This window comes from Neophocaena asiaeorientalis, unplaced genomic scaffold (assembly GCF_003031525.2).
Source record: "Neophocaena asiaeorientalis asiaeorientalis breed wild unplaced genomic scaffold, Neophocaena_asiaeorientalis_V1.1 scaffold268, whole genome shotgun sequence".
Lineage (NCBI taxonomy): Eukaryota > Metazoa > Chordata > Mammalia > Artiodactyla > Phocoenidae > Neophocaena > Neophocaena asiaeorientalis.
In genome coordinates, this window is record NW_020173979.1 from 11,190,457 (window position 1) to 11,206,756 (window position 16,300).

General features: G+C 36.3%; 2 protein-coding genes across 3 annotated transcripts in view; one reads left to right on the forward strand and one right to left on the reverse strand.

Moving 5' to 3' along the window:
* HMMR (hyaluronan mediated motility receptor) overlaps positions 1-8,929 on the reverse strand; it is a 29,290-nt gene extending 20,361 nt beyond the window's left edge. Inside the window, exons 1-4 of one of the 2 annotated variants that reach the window (XM_024753381.1) lie at positions 8,846-8,929; positions 5,522-5,620; positions 5,001-5,080; positions 2,596-2,643 (exon numbers count right to left, since the gene is read on the reverse strand). In XM_024753381.1, the coding sequence (XP_024609149.1) occupies positions 2,596-2,643; positions 5,001-5,080; positions 5,522-5,620; positions 8,846-8,891 (273 nt within the window). In that variant the 5' untranslated portion in view covers positions 8,892-8,929. The remainder of the gene's footprint in view (positions 1-2,595; positions 2,644-5,000; positions 5,081-5,521; positions 5,621-8,845) is intronic. The other variant, XM_024753382.1, reaches the window with a different exon arrangement.
* A 359-nt stretch (positions 8,930-9,288) lies between these two features.
* Positions 9,289-15,329, forward strand: NUDCD2 (NudC domain containing 2). The gene is made up of 4 exons (XM_024753341.1): positions 9,289-9,747; positions 12,284-12,332; positions 12,549-12,700; positions 14,826-15,329. The coding sequence occupies exons 1-4, from the start codon at positions 9,559-9,561 to the stop codon at positions 14,907-14,909; spliced, it is 474 nt and encodes a 157-aa protein (XP_024609109.1). The 5' UTR covers positions 9,289-9,558; the 3' UTR covers positions 14,910-15,329.
* Positions 15,330-16,300: the final 971 nt, after the last annotated feature.

Here is a 16,300-nt window from a genome sequence, read left to right on the forward strand (position 1 = left end):
TCCTGCTGCAATTACTAGGTAAAAACCAAAACCTAAATCAAAAACACATACTTGTCAACAAAAAATGTGGAAGCCAGAAGACAATGAAATGTTTAAAAATGTATGCAGAAAATCTGCCAATCAAAAATTCTATTCCCAATGAAAATATCCTTTAAAAATATGAAGGTGACATACAGATGTTTTCAGAGGGAAAAAAAAAAGGCTGAGAGTATTTGTCAACAGTAGAACTGCATAAGGAATTCTAAAGGAAGTTCTTCAGGCTGAAGGAAAGTGATCCCAGGTGTTTGTAAGATATGCACTTTAAGGACATAGATTGACAATAAAGGGATCGGAAAAGATTTACCATGTAAACATTAAACAAAAGAAAGCTGGTATGGCTATGTTAATATCATACAAAGTAGACTTTAAGGCAAAAAATATTACTAGGAATAAAGAATTTTACGGGTAAAAGATTATTTCAAGAGGAAGACATAATCTTAAATTTGTTGTGCACAACAAAGTAACATCATAACTTCAAGATGTACAAAGCAAAAACTGACAGAATTAAAAAGATCAATAGACTAATCCCCAGAGCTACAAATTGAAAAATACCTTTCTCAGTAACTGATAGAGTAAGCAGACAAAAATATCAGTAGAGATAAAGATCTGAAGAAAACTGTTAAACAACTTGAACTAATTGTCATATATAGACCACTATAACCAACAAGTGCATGTACATTCTTTTCTAGTTCACATAAAACATTTACCCAAATAGACTGTTAGCTGGGTATAAAAGTATCAAGAAAGCACAGCTGCATTAAATCACATGAAAAGTATTTTCTACCCTCATTGGCTTTGTATTCACACTAATCTCAGTATTCTAAGCCAATTCCTTTAACTAAAAATATATCAAGCACCACTTATATATACAGCTGTGAACTAGATGCTAGGGACTGAACGAGCTTTAAGATTCCCTACTATAAGATTCTTTATGCCTACATTATTGGTTTAAAACCAATGTTGATAGCACATCATAAAACAGAAAAAAGGATGCTGAGATTATCTACATCACACTTTTTTCAGTTAAAGAAACTTAAGCTCCAAAAAAGGACTGTAAACTCAAAAGACCAAGCAGATAATATAAATAAGAGAGCCAGGCGAGGACTGACTAAGCAAATGTTGGGTCTAAAGAAGGCAATGGATGCGGAAACTGTGCTATCAGATCTTCTAATTTTGCAAGAGAAGTCAGAAATCTGAATTTGTTTTGCATGATATTTTACTTTTAAATATTGATAATTAATTCAAATTAATCAAACAAACAACAAATACTGTGAGGCTTAAATAAAATAGAGCTGTATTTGTCAAAAATTTCTATTCTAAAAGATTAAGTAACTGATACAAATGACCAGTTCTAATCCTGGCACTGCCACTCACTCACCAGCTATCTCATAAAGACTCGGAGACACTCAGTTATTATATATCTAAGTATTAACTCCTACATCATAGGCATGTATCCTCAATAAAATGATAGCCAATATTACTAAAATAAATACAAAAAGGATCAGAGCAACAAGGGCAGAGATTTGCAAAGTTATTCTGACATATTCTGGATCTTAAGCCAACATGTAACTGTAATCGATAGTAAGTTTTAATACGTCAAAAGAATATGTCTAGGGGACTTCCCTGGCGGTCCAATGGTTAAGACTCCATGCTTCCAATGCAGGGGGCACAGGTTTGATCCCTGGTTGGGGAACTAAGATCCCACATGCTGTGTGGTGTGGCCAAAAAATATAAATAAATAAATAAGTAGAAAATGCTTATTAAAAAAAAGAATATGTCTACTAGAAAGAGTTGCTCAGTAATGGAAACACAGAAAAAAGACTGCCAGAAAAGCAAAGCTGGCAGTGATCAGCCTTGCCCTGCTTAGGGAAGTAGGCAGGTTTTTTAGGTCAGCTTTGCTCAATAGAGATTTCTGCTACGATGGAAATGCACTGTGCAGTATGGTAGCCACTTACCACAAGTGCCTACTGAGCAGGTGAAATGTGACTAGTGGAACTGAAGAACTGAATTGTTAATTTTATTTAAATAGAGATGTGGTAAATGGCTACTATATTGGATAGTACAGGCAGTAGGTCATTTTATCCTTGAGGAAGGCATATACCTATAGTGCAGAGATGCAGTAAGTTAGCACAACTTCATCACAATTCAAATAACCTGCTAGGATTTCATGCTCACCAAGTTTTCTAGCTAGTTACTGTCTTAACACATAGATTACTATATGGGAAGAGTGTATGCTACGAGTAAAGGTTAATATTTGATCCACGTATAGTTGTAATAAACTAACATATTGATTTTAGTTATCCGTTTTTCATGAAGTAGATTATCTTGAATCTGCCCCTTAGTATGCTAACAAATTGCATACCACATTGACATCCACGCTCTAAAATATGGTATCCAAGCCAAGGATTGGTTACCCTGTAGGTACTGGCCTGGATGGTACATATGCCTCACTATATGACTCCTCAAATAGCAACAGAATCCTTGTCTCTTAACTATGTGTAACTCTTTTTCCATTATATTGCACTTACTTTTCAGTAAGTTGAAAGTACTGCTTACCTCTTTTTCCAACATCTTCAAATCTTTTTCATTCTTTTGAGATTCTTTCTATTTGAAAATCAAAGAACAGAGACAATCAAATTTAAGTGCCACAAATACCATAGCCAAATTTGATTTTTAGGTATCAGAAAAGATTAAGGGTTCCAAACATTTCACTGACTCTATAAAATATTTTGTAGGTGACTTACCTAGCAAATGAAGGAAAAGCTTCTTCAAATATTAAAATATTTCAGGCTTGAACATTTTTTACCCCAATAGATGAGGCTTTTGCTAACAAGTCCACTGAAAAGAACAGGTCCTCTTTTCTAATGTTAAACAGCAATACATTTTAAATACTTAAGTATGCTATCTCAGAAAAAAAAAAGACTCTTAAAAAGAGAAATCAGGGCTTCCCTGGTGGCGCAGTGGTTGAGAGTCCGCCTGCTGATGCAGGGGACACGGGTTCGTGCCCCGGTCCGGGAAGATCCCACATGCCGCGGAGCGGCTGGGCCTGTGAGCCATGGCCGCTGAGCCTGCGTGTCCGGAGCCTGTGCCCCGCAACAGGAGAGGCCACAACAGTGAGAGGCCCGCATACCGCAAAAAAAAAAAAAAAAAAAAGAGAGAAATCAACTTAAACTTAGATCCCAAATATGAAAAAAAACTACAAGTGCAAAAACATAAAGAAAAACTGAAATAATACAAACTGATTCTAATCTACTCATTGCCTTTATTCTCAATAAGATGTATTTTTATGTATCTTTTTATATCCAATAGCCTTTCTGAGATAATGGCCCAAAACAGAATATCTATCTTTTCCATCTAAAGATGGAAGAAAAGTCATAAACACCTTGAACAAAATGTGTTTCATATATTTCTAAGTTGGGGAAGGGCCACCAGTTTCATGTTTATTAATTTCACGCCTGATAGCATTTTCTATCAAGGAAGGCCTATTACGTAGGAGTTTTACACAAACTTGTATGTAATTTAGTTTTAAATTTCAGAACTGTTTCTCCAAGAAATTCAAGTCAAGAAATTTACATCAACTTCCAAGAAAAGGGTATCTGTATCAGTGCTGCCCATAAAAATATAATGCAAGCTATGTACATATTTTCAAATTTTCTAGGAGCCATATTTAAAAGGTAAAATTTTTAATAATACATTTTACTTTAACCAAGATATCAAAAATATTATTTCAACATGTCATTAGTATAAAATTATTAACAAGATATTTTATATTTTTGGTACTAGGTCTTCAAAATTTGCTGTATATTTTACACTTACAGCACATCTCAATTCAGATGCTAAATTTTCATTAGAAATAGCTATCTATATTTAGATTTCACAAAATATACAGGTGAAAAAATAGATTCACATACCCAAGTTATTCCAAAAACATTTAAGTTTTATAACAACAGAATCGAGTATCAGTTTTTAACTACCCATTAATTAAAATTAAATAATACTAAAAATTCAATTCTTCACTTTCAAGTGCTCAGTAGCCACACGTGGCTGATCACTTCCATATTGGACAACAGCTCTTTTTTTTTTTTTTTTTTTTCCGGTACGCGGGCCTCCCACTGTTGTGGCCTCTCCCGCCGTGGAACACAGGCTCCGGACGCGCAGGCCCAGCGGCCGTGGCTCACGGGCCCAGCCGCTCCGCGGCATGTGGGATCCTCCCGGACCGGGGCACGAACCCGCGTCCCCTGCATCGGCAGGCGGACTCTCAACCACTGCGCCACCAGGGAAGCCCACAGCTCTTTTTTTATAGAACAAGAGACTTAGGTAATCCCCAAATTAATGAACAAGAATAAGCTTAACTTATAGCTTTGATTTCCCAACTCTGAATCTTTTCACATTAAAATACCAAGTTGTGCAACTCCTTAAGGAAGAACAACTTGCTTTATGAACTAATGGAAACCGTAATAGTAGGCTATTGCACAAGCTATAACATGAAGTTATTAAGAATTTAATCTCCTACCACTCCTTGGCAGTTTCTGAGTACTAGACCTCTTTTAGGCATTAGAATGTTTTTTCCTTTTTGTTCGCCAATATTTACTCTTCCGCCAAAACAAATAAACAAACAAAACCAGAACAACTCAAATTATGGTAACTAACAAATCAAAGCATTGCATAATTTTTAAAGACTTACTAAGTATTATAAAATTTACCCAGCTATAGAAATGACTGAGAAGTGGAGACCATTTTGTAACTTTGAACTAAGGGCACATTTAAACACAATATATTTAGGAATGACACAGGCAGGTATGTAAAGCTTGCTGGAGTTCCAATGATAATGTTTTACTAATTTACAGATTTACCAATAACCTTAATTTATACACTTAACCCATTCTAGTCAAATACAGTACCTTTCAGAAATATTTTCATATTACAGTTTATAAACCAGCTAGAATATAACAGCTCCTTACCTTTAATCCCGAAGTCTTAACTTTTCTTGCTGAAGCAGGCAAGGTAGTATCTTTGTCAACATTAAGATTTTGTTGAGATTCTGCTATAAAACAAATTGTACAGATCATGGTTTGTGCTTACATATTTGAACCACAGACAAAACACAATTCCCAAATTTCTTGTAGCAATATAAAGTTATTCTTTTCTTGATTGTACATTTTCAAATAATTAGTTGCACAATATTTTTTACACATCTCTTTCCTAATTTTCCTAATATTCTTTCTAATATTCTCCAACAGAGAAAAGGAAAACTACATATCTATGGCATCTTGCTTAATTTTCCTGGTTATACAACAGTGTAATGATGAAAGTGTTATTCTGAAGTTGACCCTTTTGTAAATCTATCAATTAAGAAAAATTAAATATAGGTGTAGCTTCACATTTTTAGAAATACTACAGCATCTTTACATTTAAATACTGTTTTCTTAACTTAAAAATTTACAAGATCATATAACCATTATTTTATTTTGGGATCAATTACCTTTTTGATTTTTAAACCTTTGTGACTTCCGAAAGGATACTGGTCCTTTTAATACTTCTGAAGTTTTAACATCATAAGCACCTGGAGATGGTGCACATCCTAGAGGAAACATAAAATATTAAAATCTCATCTAATGTGACTTATGATCTTAAGTTAAAAACATGTCTTACAAATATTATATGATATTTATATGTGGAATCTAAAAATTAATACAAATGAATCTATATGCAAAGCAGACACAGACTCACAGACATGGGAAACAAACTTATGGATACCAAAGGGGAGCAAGGGGGGAGGGACAAATTAAGTGTATGGGATTAACACATACAAACTACTACACATAAAACAGATAAGCAACAAGGATCTCCTGTGTAGCACAGGGAATTATATTCAATGTCTTATAATAACCTATAATAGAAAATAATCTGAAAAAAATATAATTGAATCACTTTGCTGTACACCTGAAACTAACACAATATTTTAAATCAATTATACTTCAGTTAAAAAAAAGTCATAGTAAAGTAATATAAATGTAAAAATACTATTAATAAATTGCTTCTTTTTCTAATTAAAAACAATGATATAAATGAACTTATTTACAAAACAGAAACAGACTCACAGATTTCGAAAACAAAGTTATGGTTACCAAAAGGGAAACATGGGGAGGAGGGATAAATTAGGAGCTTGGGATTAACATATACACACATACATATCTATATAAAATAGATAACCAACAAGACCTACTGTATAGCACATGGAACTCTGCTCAATATTCTGTAATAACCTATATGGGAAAAGAATCTAAAAAAGAATGAATATATGTGTATGTATAACTGAATCACTATGCTGTACACCTGAAACTAACACAACACTGTAAATCAACTATACTCCAATAAAATTTTTTAAAAAGTTTCCTTTATTTTCAAATGTAAAAATAGCACCCATTTGATATTAGGCTTCTCTGTGAAGAATAATAAGTATCATTATCTTCCCAAATGACCTTTACTTCAATTGGGTCAAAGGAACACAGACAACCATGCAAAACAACAGACAGTTTTGGGATGAAAATTGTGTCAGAACAAGCAATACAGCTTTGTTATTAAGGATTGAATATAAGAAATAAAATATTTGGAATCAACTCTACTCAGAGAGATTCACTGAGGTAACCATCAGCAGATTTTAGAAATGAAGCTACTAAAAATGTCTAGCCCTCAAGATTTAGCTTGGAATAAAAATTTAGTGACGATCCATCTCTGTCTAGTATCAATACACCAGAAAATTTATAAAGCCATGTTATGCAAAGTACAAACTACTACGCTAGACTATATTTCTATGTTTCAGCAATTTATACTGTATAACCTCATGTAACTGGAGTCCCAAATGGAAGGCATTTCAGAGGGCTTATGCAAAGCTGACTTGAGATCTGGCTCTTACTTACTTTAGATCTCAGCCTGGAGGTCGCCTCTTCCAGTTTTCTCCAAATCCCCAAATCAAGCTAGAAACCATTCCACAGCAGCCTACGCATTGTTACTATCACAGAACTTCTTGCAGTTTTGTAATGGGTTATAATAATGTACTTATCCATCTCCCACCTTAGACAAAACTGCTTGAAGTTAGGGACAGTCTCAATCATGTCCCTTTCCTCAGTATTTAGCTCAGGGTTGAGTTTGGCAGTGTGGCAAAGAAAACAGAAAGTTACTTGGGATGTAGGATTGGGAATAGAGTTTTGTATAGTAATCAGCTAGATCGATGTTCAAATCCAGCTTTGCCTGCCAATAAATAGATAATACTATATGCCAGGTACTTTGCAGTCATAGGGAGAAGATGATAAATAAGAACATTATACTCTCTCCTTTTCCAGTCTAGCTTTAAGACCCCTGGAAAGTTATTTGTATTTGAGACTGATTCTTCATTCACAAAACAGTATCTACCTCATACTTTTGTTGTTAGGATTTCTGGAGTAATACGAGAAATCACTACAGTGACACACACACACACACACACACACACACACACACACACACACAGCATCAAATAGATGGTAACTTATTACTCTTGAAACTGTGAGCCTGAAATTTTGTGTAATTGGCAAAAGCAGTTTAATCTATTATAAAGCAAGCAAACAAACAAATCTCCTTAAAAGACACACTGCTGACAGAACTTAGAGTAGGTTCTTTGAATGTCTGGAAAATTATATGGTTCTTGAGTCTTCTAATTAAAAAATACGCTTGTGCTGATCCATTTGCTCCCTTGGCCTTCCTCTGTGAGCAGAGGTCTTTTCCATTTGCATTTTAGCTAATAGAAATTAAGGTGTAATGAGTGACTGTTAAAAGTGTACATTATAAAGGATAAATCATGAGCTTTGATATTAAGCTCTGTCACTTACAGGCTGCTCAGTACACTTACAAACCCCCTTAGTGTCCTTAGCTGTAAAATGAGGACAATATCAGTACCTGCCTCACCTGGCCATTGGCAAGAATAAACCAGATCTAGTAGGGAAGACCTTAGCATAGTCCCTGCATCCAGTTAGTAGCCACTAAATGATGAATGCCTTACCAACCACATGGAAGGCTTCATGGTTACTGTGCTTTTGCATCGCAGTGGTTAGGAGCACAGGATGGGTTCGTGGAGGCCTGGTTTCAAGCCCCAGTTCTGACAGTTTGGATTGTGTAACATTTAGCAAATAGTCCCCATCTCTTTATCAATAAAATAATGAACAATAGGGATTTGGGGGAATTAAAATAGAATAATCTAGGTAAAGACTTAGTGTGGTGCCTGGGGTACTGTCAAAATTAGCTCCCATTACTTCATCTATAGTGTTTTCACTAAGTGCTACTGCCATAATTTTACACCCATAAACTGCCTTTACCAATCTTCCTTCTTTTACGCCTGAATGGGATATCCAAAAGAAATCCACAAGTTCAAGCCAAAAGCAATAGTAAATAAATAAATAAATAAATATATATATATTTAACAGTGAGGCCTTCGGACTTCACCAACAAACAGCTATCAATGCTTCCTAATTCCTATTCCCTTCCCTCTGCTTTAGTTTCTCCACAGCACTGTTTATTGGCTGCATTCTCCAATTGAATGTAAGCTTCATGGAGCAGGGATTTTGCTTCGCTCGCTGTTGTAACCTTATCATTCTGAATAGTGCTTGGCATGTAGTAAAACCTTAGCATGTGTTTCAGGAAAATGAATCAATTAAGTGAGCCCCATCCCAGCCCTAAAAATCGCCTTCTATTTGCCTCTGATGAAGGGAATCAAGAGGGGCAAGGGGCGTGAGAGCATCTCCTGTCCCCCAGATCCTTTCCCCGTACGCACCAGAAGGGTCATTGAATCGTTTCAGGGGCGCCTTAGAAAAGGACATGCTGACGACCCGCTGCACAAAACCGAAGGTTTCTAGGGTGCTCCTCGGCAACTTCCTGCGGCTTGTTAGGCCCTATTCGCTTCAAATTCAAATCTCCCCGCTTATTCCCCGCCCACCCAACTTTAACCAATCGGAAAGCCAAGGCCTTGGACACACCAATCCAGGACGGGAACATCCTTAGAGCATGCGTACTCGGTTCTAGCAGCGTCCAATTAGGTGATCTGTTTAGGCTACCAAGCAATAGGAGACTATTACTGTCTCCTCTCGCCCCGCCCCCTCCCCACGGGCCCAACCCCTACTGGCGTTACTGAATTTTAACTAAGCACCGGCAGCATTTGCGCAAGCGCAGTTCACATCAAAGAATTTTCAGTCGCTTTTGACGTCATGTTGGTGGCAGTGTAATGAATTCTGACTTTACTGGTTCCAGGTGTCTCCCGTCGTTCCTTGGATGTAAACTTTTCCGGATTTCAGTTCGTTAAACCTGGGTGCTGCCAACGTCCTAAATGGCCCCTGAAAGGGAAAAACGAACACGAGCGGAGACTTCAGGTTACATTCCTGCGCATGTGTAGTGACCCGAGCGGAGAAGCCGGGGCGTGGCCCGAACGCGGATATTCCGTGCGTGCGCTCAGCTCTCTCGGTGCCACCGCGGCCGAGAGGCGACTGGAGTATGTCAGCGCCGTTTGAGGAGCGCAGTGGGGTGGTTCCGTGCGCAACACCGTGGGGCCAGTGGTACCAGACCTTGGAGGAGGTGTTCATTGAAGTTCAGGTGCCGCCAGGCACTCGCGCTCAGGATATTCAGTGCGGCCTGCAGAGCCGGCATGTGGCGCTGGCCGTGGGGGGCCGCGAGATACTCAAGGTAGTGGCAGGTTGGGGCTTGTGCTCAGTTTCTTCCCGGCCCCCTCAAATCTCTGAGTGCTAGAGTTCATAGTTTCCTTGGAAAGACTAGTCTGCGGAGACCCCACCCTCAGGGCCAGTCCTGAGTTGAGGTGGGAATTTGAGTACGCCACTTTTCCTGGCTTTGTTTCTAAGACAAATGAAGCTGTTTTGTTCCTCTGCGGGTCTTCAGCTGAGAACCGCTTAACTAGATCGTTGAAGGAACAAATACTTATGGTACCTATACTTTCTTCTAGGCACTGATCTCGGTGCTAGTAGGACAGCGGTGAACGAACCAGATTATGTTCCCGCACTCAAGAGAGGTTATGCTCTTGTAGGGAGTCATAATTAAACTAATAAATATTTAGGCAGTTAGAGGAAAATAAAGATGAAAATAAAGGATAAAGACGTCAGGACGAGGATTCGAAGGTGATGTCAGGTGATTTATTTTCTCATCTGAAATTAGAAAAATTCTCGTTTGTGGAGTGGTTAAGCAGTGTCAAGAGGTTGTGAAGAAAATAATATCCCTTTTATTCTCATCAGTACCCTTTGGATCTGGTACCCATTTTTTCCTTGTTAAAATTTATAGTTAAATTCAGTTAAGTTGAAGTTAGATTTCTTTCGCAGATTAGATGCCCAAGATATTTGATGGCAGTGTTGTGTAATGGTCAAGGGATACTTGGTAAGATACCTGGCTTTGTCATTTTTCCAGTTTTGTAACCTTGGGCAAGAGATTATTCATTGTTTAAGCCTTCATCCACAAAGTGGGGTAATTATAGTACCTTTCTCAGGATTGTTTTCAGCATAGCATGGTGAGTGAAGAGCTTGGAGTAAGTAGTGACTGGTATGTAATAAGCTCACACTACGTGTTAGTTATTATTATTTTATAGGAAAGTGTTTTGAGTGCCTCAGAGAAAAGGAAGATTCATGTGAAAGACATTGATTTATGTCAGCTTGGATCTTGATGACCTTTCTGAATAGTTGTGCAATTTTGTGGGGTTTACTGAACGGTGATTTAATAGTACACTTCAAATTTACTTTAGTAAATTTAGTTAATTTGCAGTAGCTTAGGGAATTTAGCAATAGCTCTTACCTCTAGGATTTTAGACAAGTAGGATTTTTTTCCACTGGTATTGACATGAAAAGAATGTGTTTTCTTTTTTTAATGTGACATTTTAATTTCATTTCCTACAACAAATCAAAATGGATTTTAGCAGATGCATTCACTTTTAAACTTATATTTTGCTTAGTTCTTTCTTAAAACGAGTTTCTGAAAAATCAGTGACAACTCATCTGACCTCAGATGTGCAGTATGTGCTTTAAAATTTTTTTAATGCTACATTGCCCTACAAAGAGATTGAACCAGTTTTATTTTTTTATTTTATTTTATTTTTCTTAACATCTTTATTGCAGTATAATTGCTTTACAATGGTGTGTTAGTTTCTGCTTTATAACAAAGTGAGTCAGCTACACATATACATATATCCCCATATCTCCTCCCTCTTGCGGCCCCGCCCCACCCTCCTTATCCCACCCCTCTAGGTGGTCACAAAGCACTGAGCTGATCTCCCTGTGCTGTGCGGCTGCTTCCCACTAGCTGTCTGTTTTACATTTGGTAGTTTATATATGTCCATGCCACTCTCTCATTTCGTCCCAGCTTACCCTTCCCCCTCCCTGTGTCCTCAGGTCCATTCTCTATGTCTGTACCTTTATTCCTGTCCTGCCCCTAGGTTCCTCGGAACGATTTTTTTTTTTTTAAGATTCCATATATATGTGTTAGCATACGGTATTTGTTTTTCTTTTTCTGCCTTACTTCACTCTGTATGACAGACTCTAGGTCCATCCACTGCTCTACAAGTAACTCAATTTTGTTTCTTTTTATGGCTGAGTAATATTCCATTGTATATATGTGCCACACCTTCTTTATCCATTCGTCAATGGACACTTAGGTTGCTTCCATATCCTGGCTATTGTAAATAGAGCTGCAGTGGATACTGTGGTACATGACTCTTTTTGAATTAGTTTTCTCAGGGTATATGCCCAGTAGTGGGACTGCTGGGTTGTATGGTAGTTCTGTTTTTAGTTTTTTAAAAGTTTGTTTTAAAAGACATCATTTCTTCTTAATATCCACAGGAGAGCTCTTCTTGTAGTTTATTATAGTTGGTAAAGTTAAAGCATTTCAGATATTAACTTCACATTTGGCCAATCAGTGATCAGTAGTATTTCTTCATCTTCTAAAAATTAAGGAGCCCTCATCTTTCTGTAGAGAGCCCTGTGTTCTTTGTCGTAGTATATATTCCATAGTGTAAACTAGGTTCTGCTTCACTCGCTAGGAGGGAACTTAGGGTTGAGCACCTATCAGTGTGTTGAAATGGTATAAAATTTGATCTCCGTACTCTAAACAAATTAAGTAATTATATGTGGATTAGATGGGAAGTAAGGTAAGTCTTAAATCATGAAAACTTTATGAAAATTAATGGAATTTCTTTATTTTTAGTACTCATATGTTTATTTTTCAGGGCAAACTCTTTGATTCTACAATAGCTGATGAGGGAACGTGGACTCTGGGTAAGGGTAATCTATTATATTTCTTAGAATCTTTTTAAAAATTAATTTTGTCTTAGAAATTAGTATGTTTCTCCCTGCTGTAGATTTGCAGCTTTGGAAGATATAGTAAAAGAAATGTATTGAAAACAATTGTATGTCAAGATTCCCTAATGATTTTTGAAAATACAAATTAATGATTAACTCTGATTTCTTTGTGATTTTTGTTTGTTTGTTTAGAGGATAGAAAAATGGTCCGTATTGTTCTTACAAAGACAAAGAGAGATGCGGCAAATTGTTGGACTTCTCTTCTAGAATCTGGATATGCAGCTGATCCTTGGGTGCAAGACCAAATGCAAAGAAAACTTACATTAGAGAGATTCCAGAAAGAAGTAAGTCAGTTGAATGTATGAATATGTATAGTTAAACATCTTAAACTCATAGAATAATTATTATTTGAAATTAAAACTCAAATGTGGTTTTAAAAAATTACTAAAATTCTTCAAAGAAATTTTTAAGTTAAATGGTTAGAAAAATGACTGGCCTTTCTATATATGGATTTGCATGCCTCAACTAAGAAGTCCTCATGCCAAAAAAAAAAAAAAAAAAAAAAAATCCTTTTATGTATGTAGAACTGGACAGATAAAATTCATTACTTTTAACTGCTTTAGAGTGTTCCCTAGTTTGAGTGTATCATTATTATTTAGCTGTTTCCTCTTTGATGAGATTTAGATTTCTCTGTATGTGTCTATTTCAAACAGTTTGTATTTTCATCTTTGAAAATATTCAAATTTTCCTTTAAGATAGATATATGGGAGAATTATTACTGGATCAAACCACTGTTAAAGTTTTGATGGATAATTTCATCTATATGATAGTGATTCCCAAACGTATGTCTATGGCCTGGACTTTTCTCCTGAATGTTGGACTTGCATATCCAGCTGCCTATTTAACATCTTCACTTTTCTGTCTAATAGACATGTCAAACTCAACATGTCCAATGTGAACTCCCTAATTTCCCTCCCGCATTTGTCCTACCTATGGCCTTCTCATCTCACTTGATGGAAACTGGTTCAGATCAAAAAAAATCTGGGGAATCATCCTCCATTCCTCTCTCTCTCACACTCTCTCCAATTGTCAGGAAACCTTACTGGCATGGCCTTCTAAATATATTCAGGATTTGACCACTCATCACCACCAACTCTACTACCTCTCACCTGGACCACCTCTAACGTCTTGCCTGGGTTACTCTAATGACCTCTTAATTGTTCTCTTTACCTCTACCCTTGCCAAGCTACCATCTTCTGAAAATAGTTAGAGCAGTCCTTTTAAAATGCATGTCAGATTATATGACTTCTCAGAACTCTTTCACTCAAGTAGAAGACAAAGTCTTTTATAAGGCCCTAATTGGTCTGGTCCTCCATGGTGTCTCTGACCTCCTCTCCTACTACTGCCCCCCTCATTTATTCTGCTCTAGCCATACTGGCCTTTTTGCTTTTCATTAAACATGCCTGGCCTTTTGACTGCAGTGGTCTTCTCCCAAAGCTTAGCTAATTTCTTTACTGTTTTCAAGTCATTTCTCAATGAAGCATACTTTGATCATTCTATTTAAATACTCTAATTTCCTCATTTTCCTTACTTGCCCTACTTTTCTTCTTTTTTTTTTTATCCTATACTATAGCACTTAGGAACTTTTAACACTAGATCATGGAGTTGGCAGACTATGGCCACTGGTCAAATCCAGCCCACTGTTTGTTTTTGAAGCAAAGTTTTACTGGAACACAGCTATGCTTATTTGTTTGTGTATTGTCTTTCATATAGTCACAGCAGAATTAAGTAGTATGACAGAGACTATATGACCTTCAAAGCCTAAAGTATTTACTACCTGGCTCTTTACAGAAAAGCTTGCTGACCCCTGCTCTAGGTAATTTAGGGTTTATTATTTGTCTCCTCCTGTTAGAATGTAATCTCCACCAGAACATGGATCTTTGTCTATTTTGTTCATTCTTAAATTCCACATGCCTCTCATGGTGTCTTCTAAACAGTAGGAACTCAATAGATGTTTGTTGAATAAATGAAATGCCTCTAAAAATACTGAAGGCTGAGGTAGTACTTACTTACTCCATAAGACTGTCATGAGGACTGAGTATTTTAAAATATATATAGCTCTTAGAACCCTGCCTGGCATGTAATAAGCTCTCAAAAAATGCTAGTTATTAAAAATCTGTTTATATACTGATGGTAAAGTATATGTTTGCCCATACACTTGTCAACATTGTAATATGCATATTGATCTTCTAAATATTTGTAAATATGAAAGTTGAGAAAGTACCTCATAGTTTTAGGTTCCACTTTGGTGATTACAGTGAGGTTTGATATCTTTTCACACGTTTATTGTCCATTTAGATTTCCTTTTTTGTCAATTGCTGGTTTATATCTTTTTACCATTTTCCTTTTGGGTTACTTATATTTTTCCTTATAAGTTTTATAATGTTTTTTTTTTTTCGTATTTTTCAGAATCCTGGTTTTGACTTCAGTGGAGCAGAAATCTCAGGAAACTACACTAAAGGTGGACCAGATTTCTCAAATCTTGAGAAATAACTGCCATCTTCTTGCTGCATTTTGTGGATCCTAGCAGATTTGCCAACTTAATGAAACGAACAGATTATGTGGTGGAAGAAAAATGGGAATGTCTGCAGTTAACAAATTGCAAAATATATTTAAATATGGTTCTAAAAATTGCATTCAAATATGAGTTACATAGGAAACATCTTAAATACTGTAGGAACTATTCTGTTGATATACGGTAACTTTTTTTTTTGGACTTGTTTTTGCTCAGCATGAAGTTTTATATGCTGCATTTTACTAATTTCATATTTAACCTGTATTTTTAATACAAAAATCTTTAGGGTATAGATCATGTGAAATGACAGGGTACCATCAGGGAAAATTAAGTTTTTCTTTCAATAAGTGTGATGCAGGAATAATGTTCAATAAACTTTTCTAAATAGGAATTGTGTACCCCTTTGTCTAAGTGTACCAGTTCATACAAGGAAAATGTATTACTGGAAAAAAATTTTCAGAAAGGAGAAAACAATCCACAGATATATTCTAAGTTAATTTTAAGAGTTATTGAAAATTTCTGAATTCCTTGAGAGATGCCTTTAAGTCAAGAAATTGAAAAATAGTTAAAAACCTATCAATAAGAATAGATTAGTGCAAAAGAGAATTGGTGAAGTGAATATGGTTATTGGGTGAATCCTTTTAGTGACAAAAACAAATTATAGTCAATGGTTATAAGTCAGTGACATTTTGATCTCCAGTGATCCAGACATATAGGTAAGAATTGTCTTGAAGTTTTACTTCATCCTTTTTATGTCCTTTCTAATTTTAAATATTTTAAAGAGTCTTAAATGTATTGAAAAGTTAAAGTAAAGAACACAGAATTGTTTTCTTCCTGACTCTTCAGGTTTGTAAGTTGATAACTTGATTCCCCATCACCTCTGAGTACCTAAGTGTGTATTTCCTTCGAAGGACATGCTGCTACATAGCTACAATACAATCATTAAAATCAGTAAAGTAGCATTGACACATTATGACCACCTACTCCTTGGACCTTCATTCCATTCAAGTTTACTTATTATCCCAGTAATGTTCTTTATAGCAAAGGGGTCCAGTCACAATCATGCCTTGCCTTTATTTTTTTTTGCCGTGCCACATGGCTTGTGGGATCTTAGTTCCCTGACCAGGGATTGAACTTGGGCTGCCGTCAGTGAAAATGTGCTAGTTCCTAACCACTGGACTGCTAGGGAATTCCCCATGCCTTGCCTTTAATATCAGTGTCTTTAGTCTGCTTCAAACTGGAACAAGTCTTCATTTTAACCTTGACTCTTACAGCCTTGGCTCTTTTGAAGATTACAGGCTAGTTTTGTACACCTCTGTCATTGTGAATTTTGTTTGATATTTCTTCATGATTAGAATCAGGTTATGAA

Bases quoted from the DNA above. Each gene is read 5' to 3' on its own strand.
- NUDCD2 (XM_024753341.1), top strand. From the start codon at position 9,559: ATGTCAGCGCCGTTTGAGGAGCGCAGTGGGGTGGTTCCGTGCGCAACA. The intron at 12,333-12,548 runs GTAAGGGTAATC...TTGTTTGTTTAG, and splicing joins TGAGGGAACGTGGACTCTGG to AGGATAGAAAAATGGTCCGT. The intron at 12,701-14,825 runs GTAAGTCAGTTG...CGTATTTTTCAG, and splicing joins TAGAGAGATTCCAGAAAGAA to AATCCTGGTTTTGACTTCAG.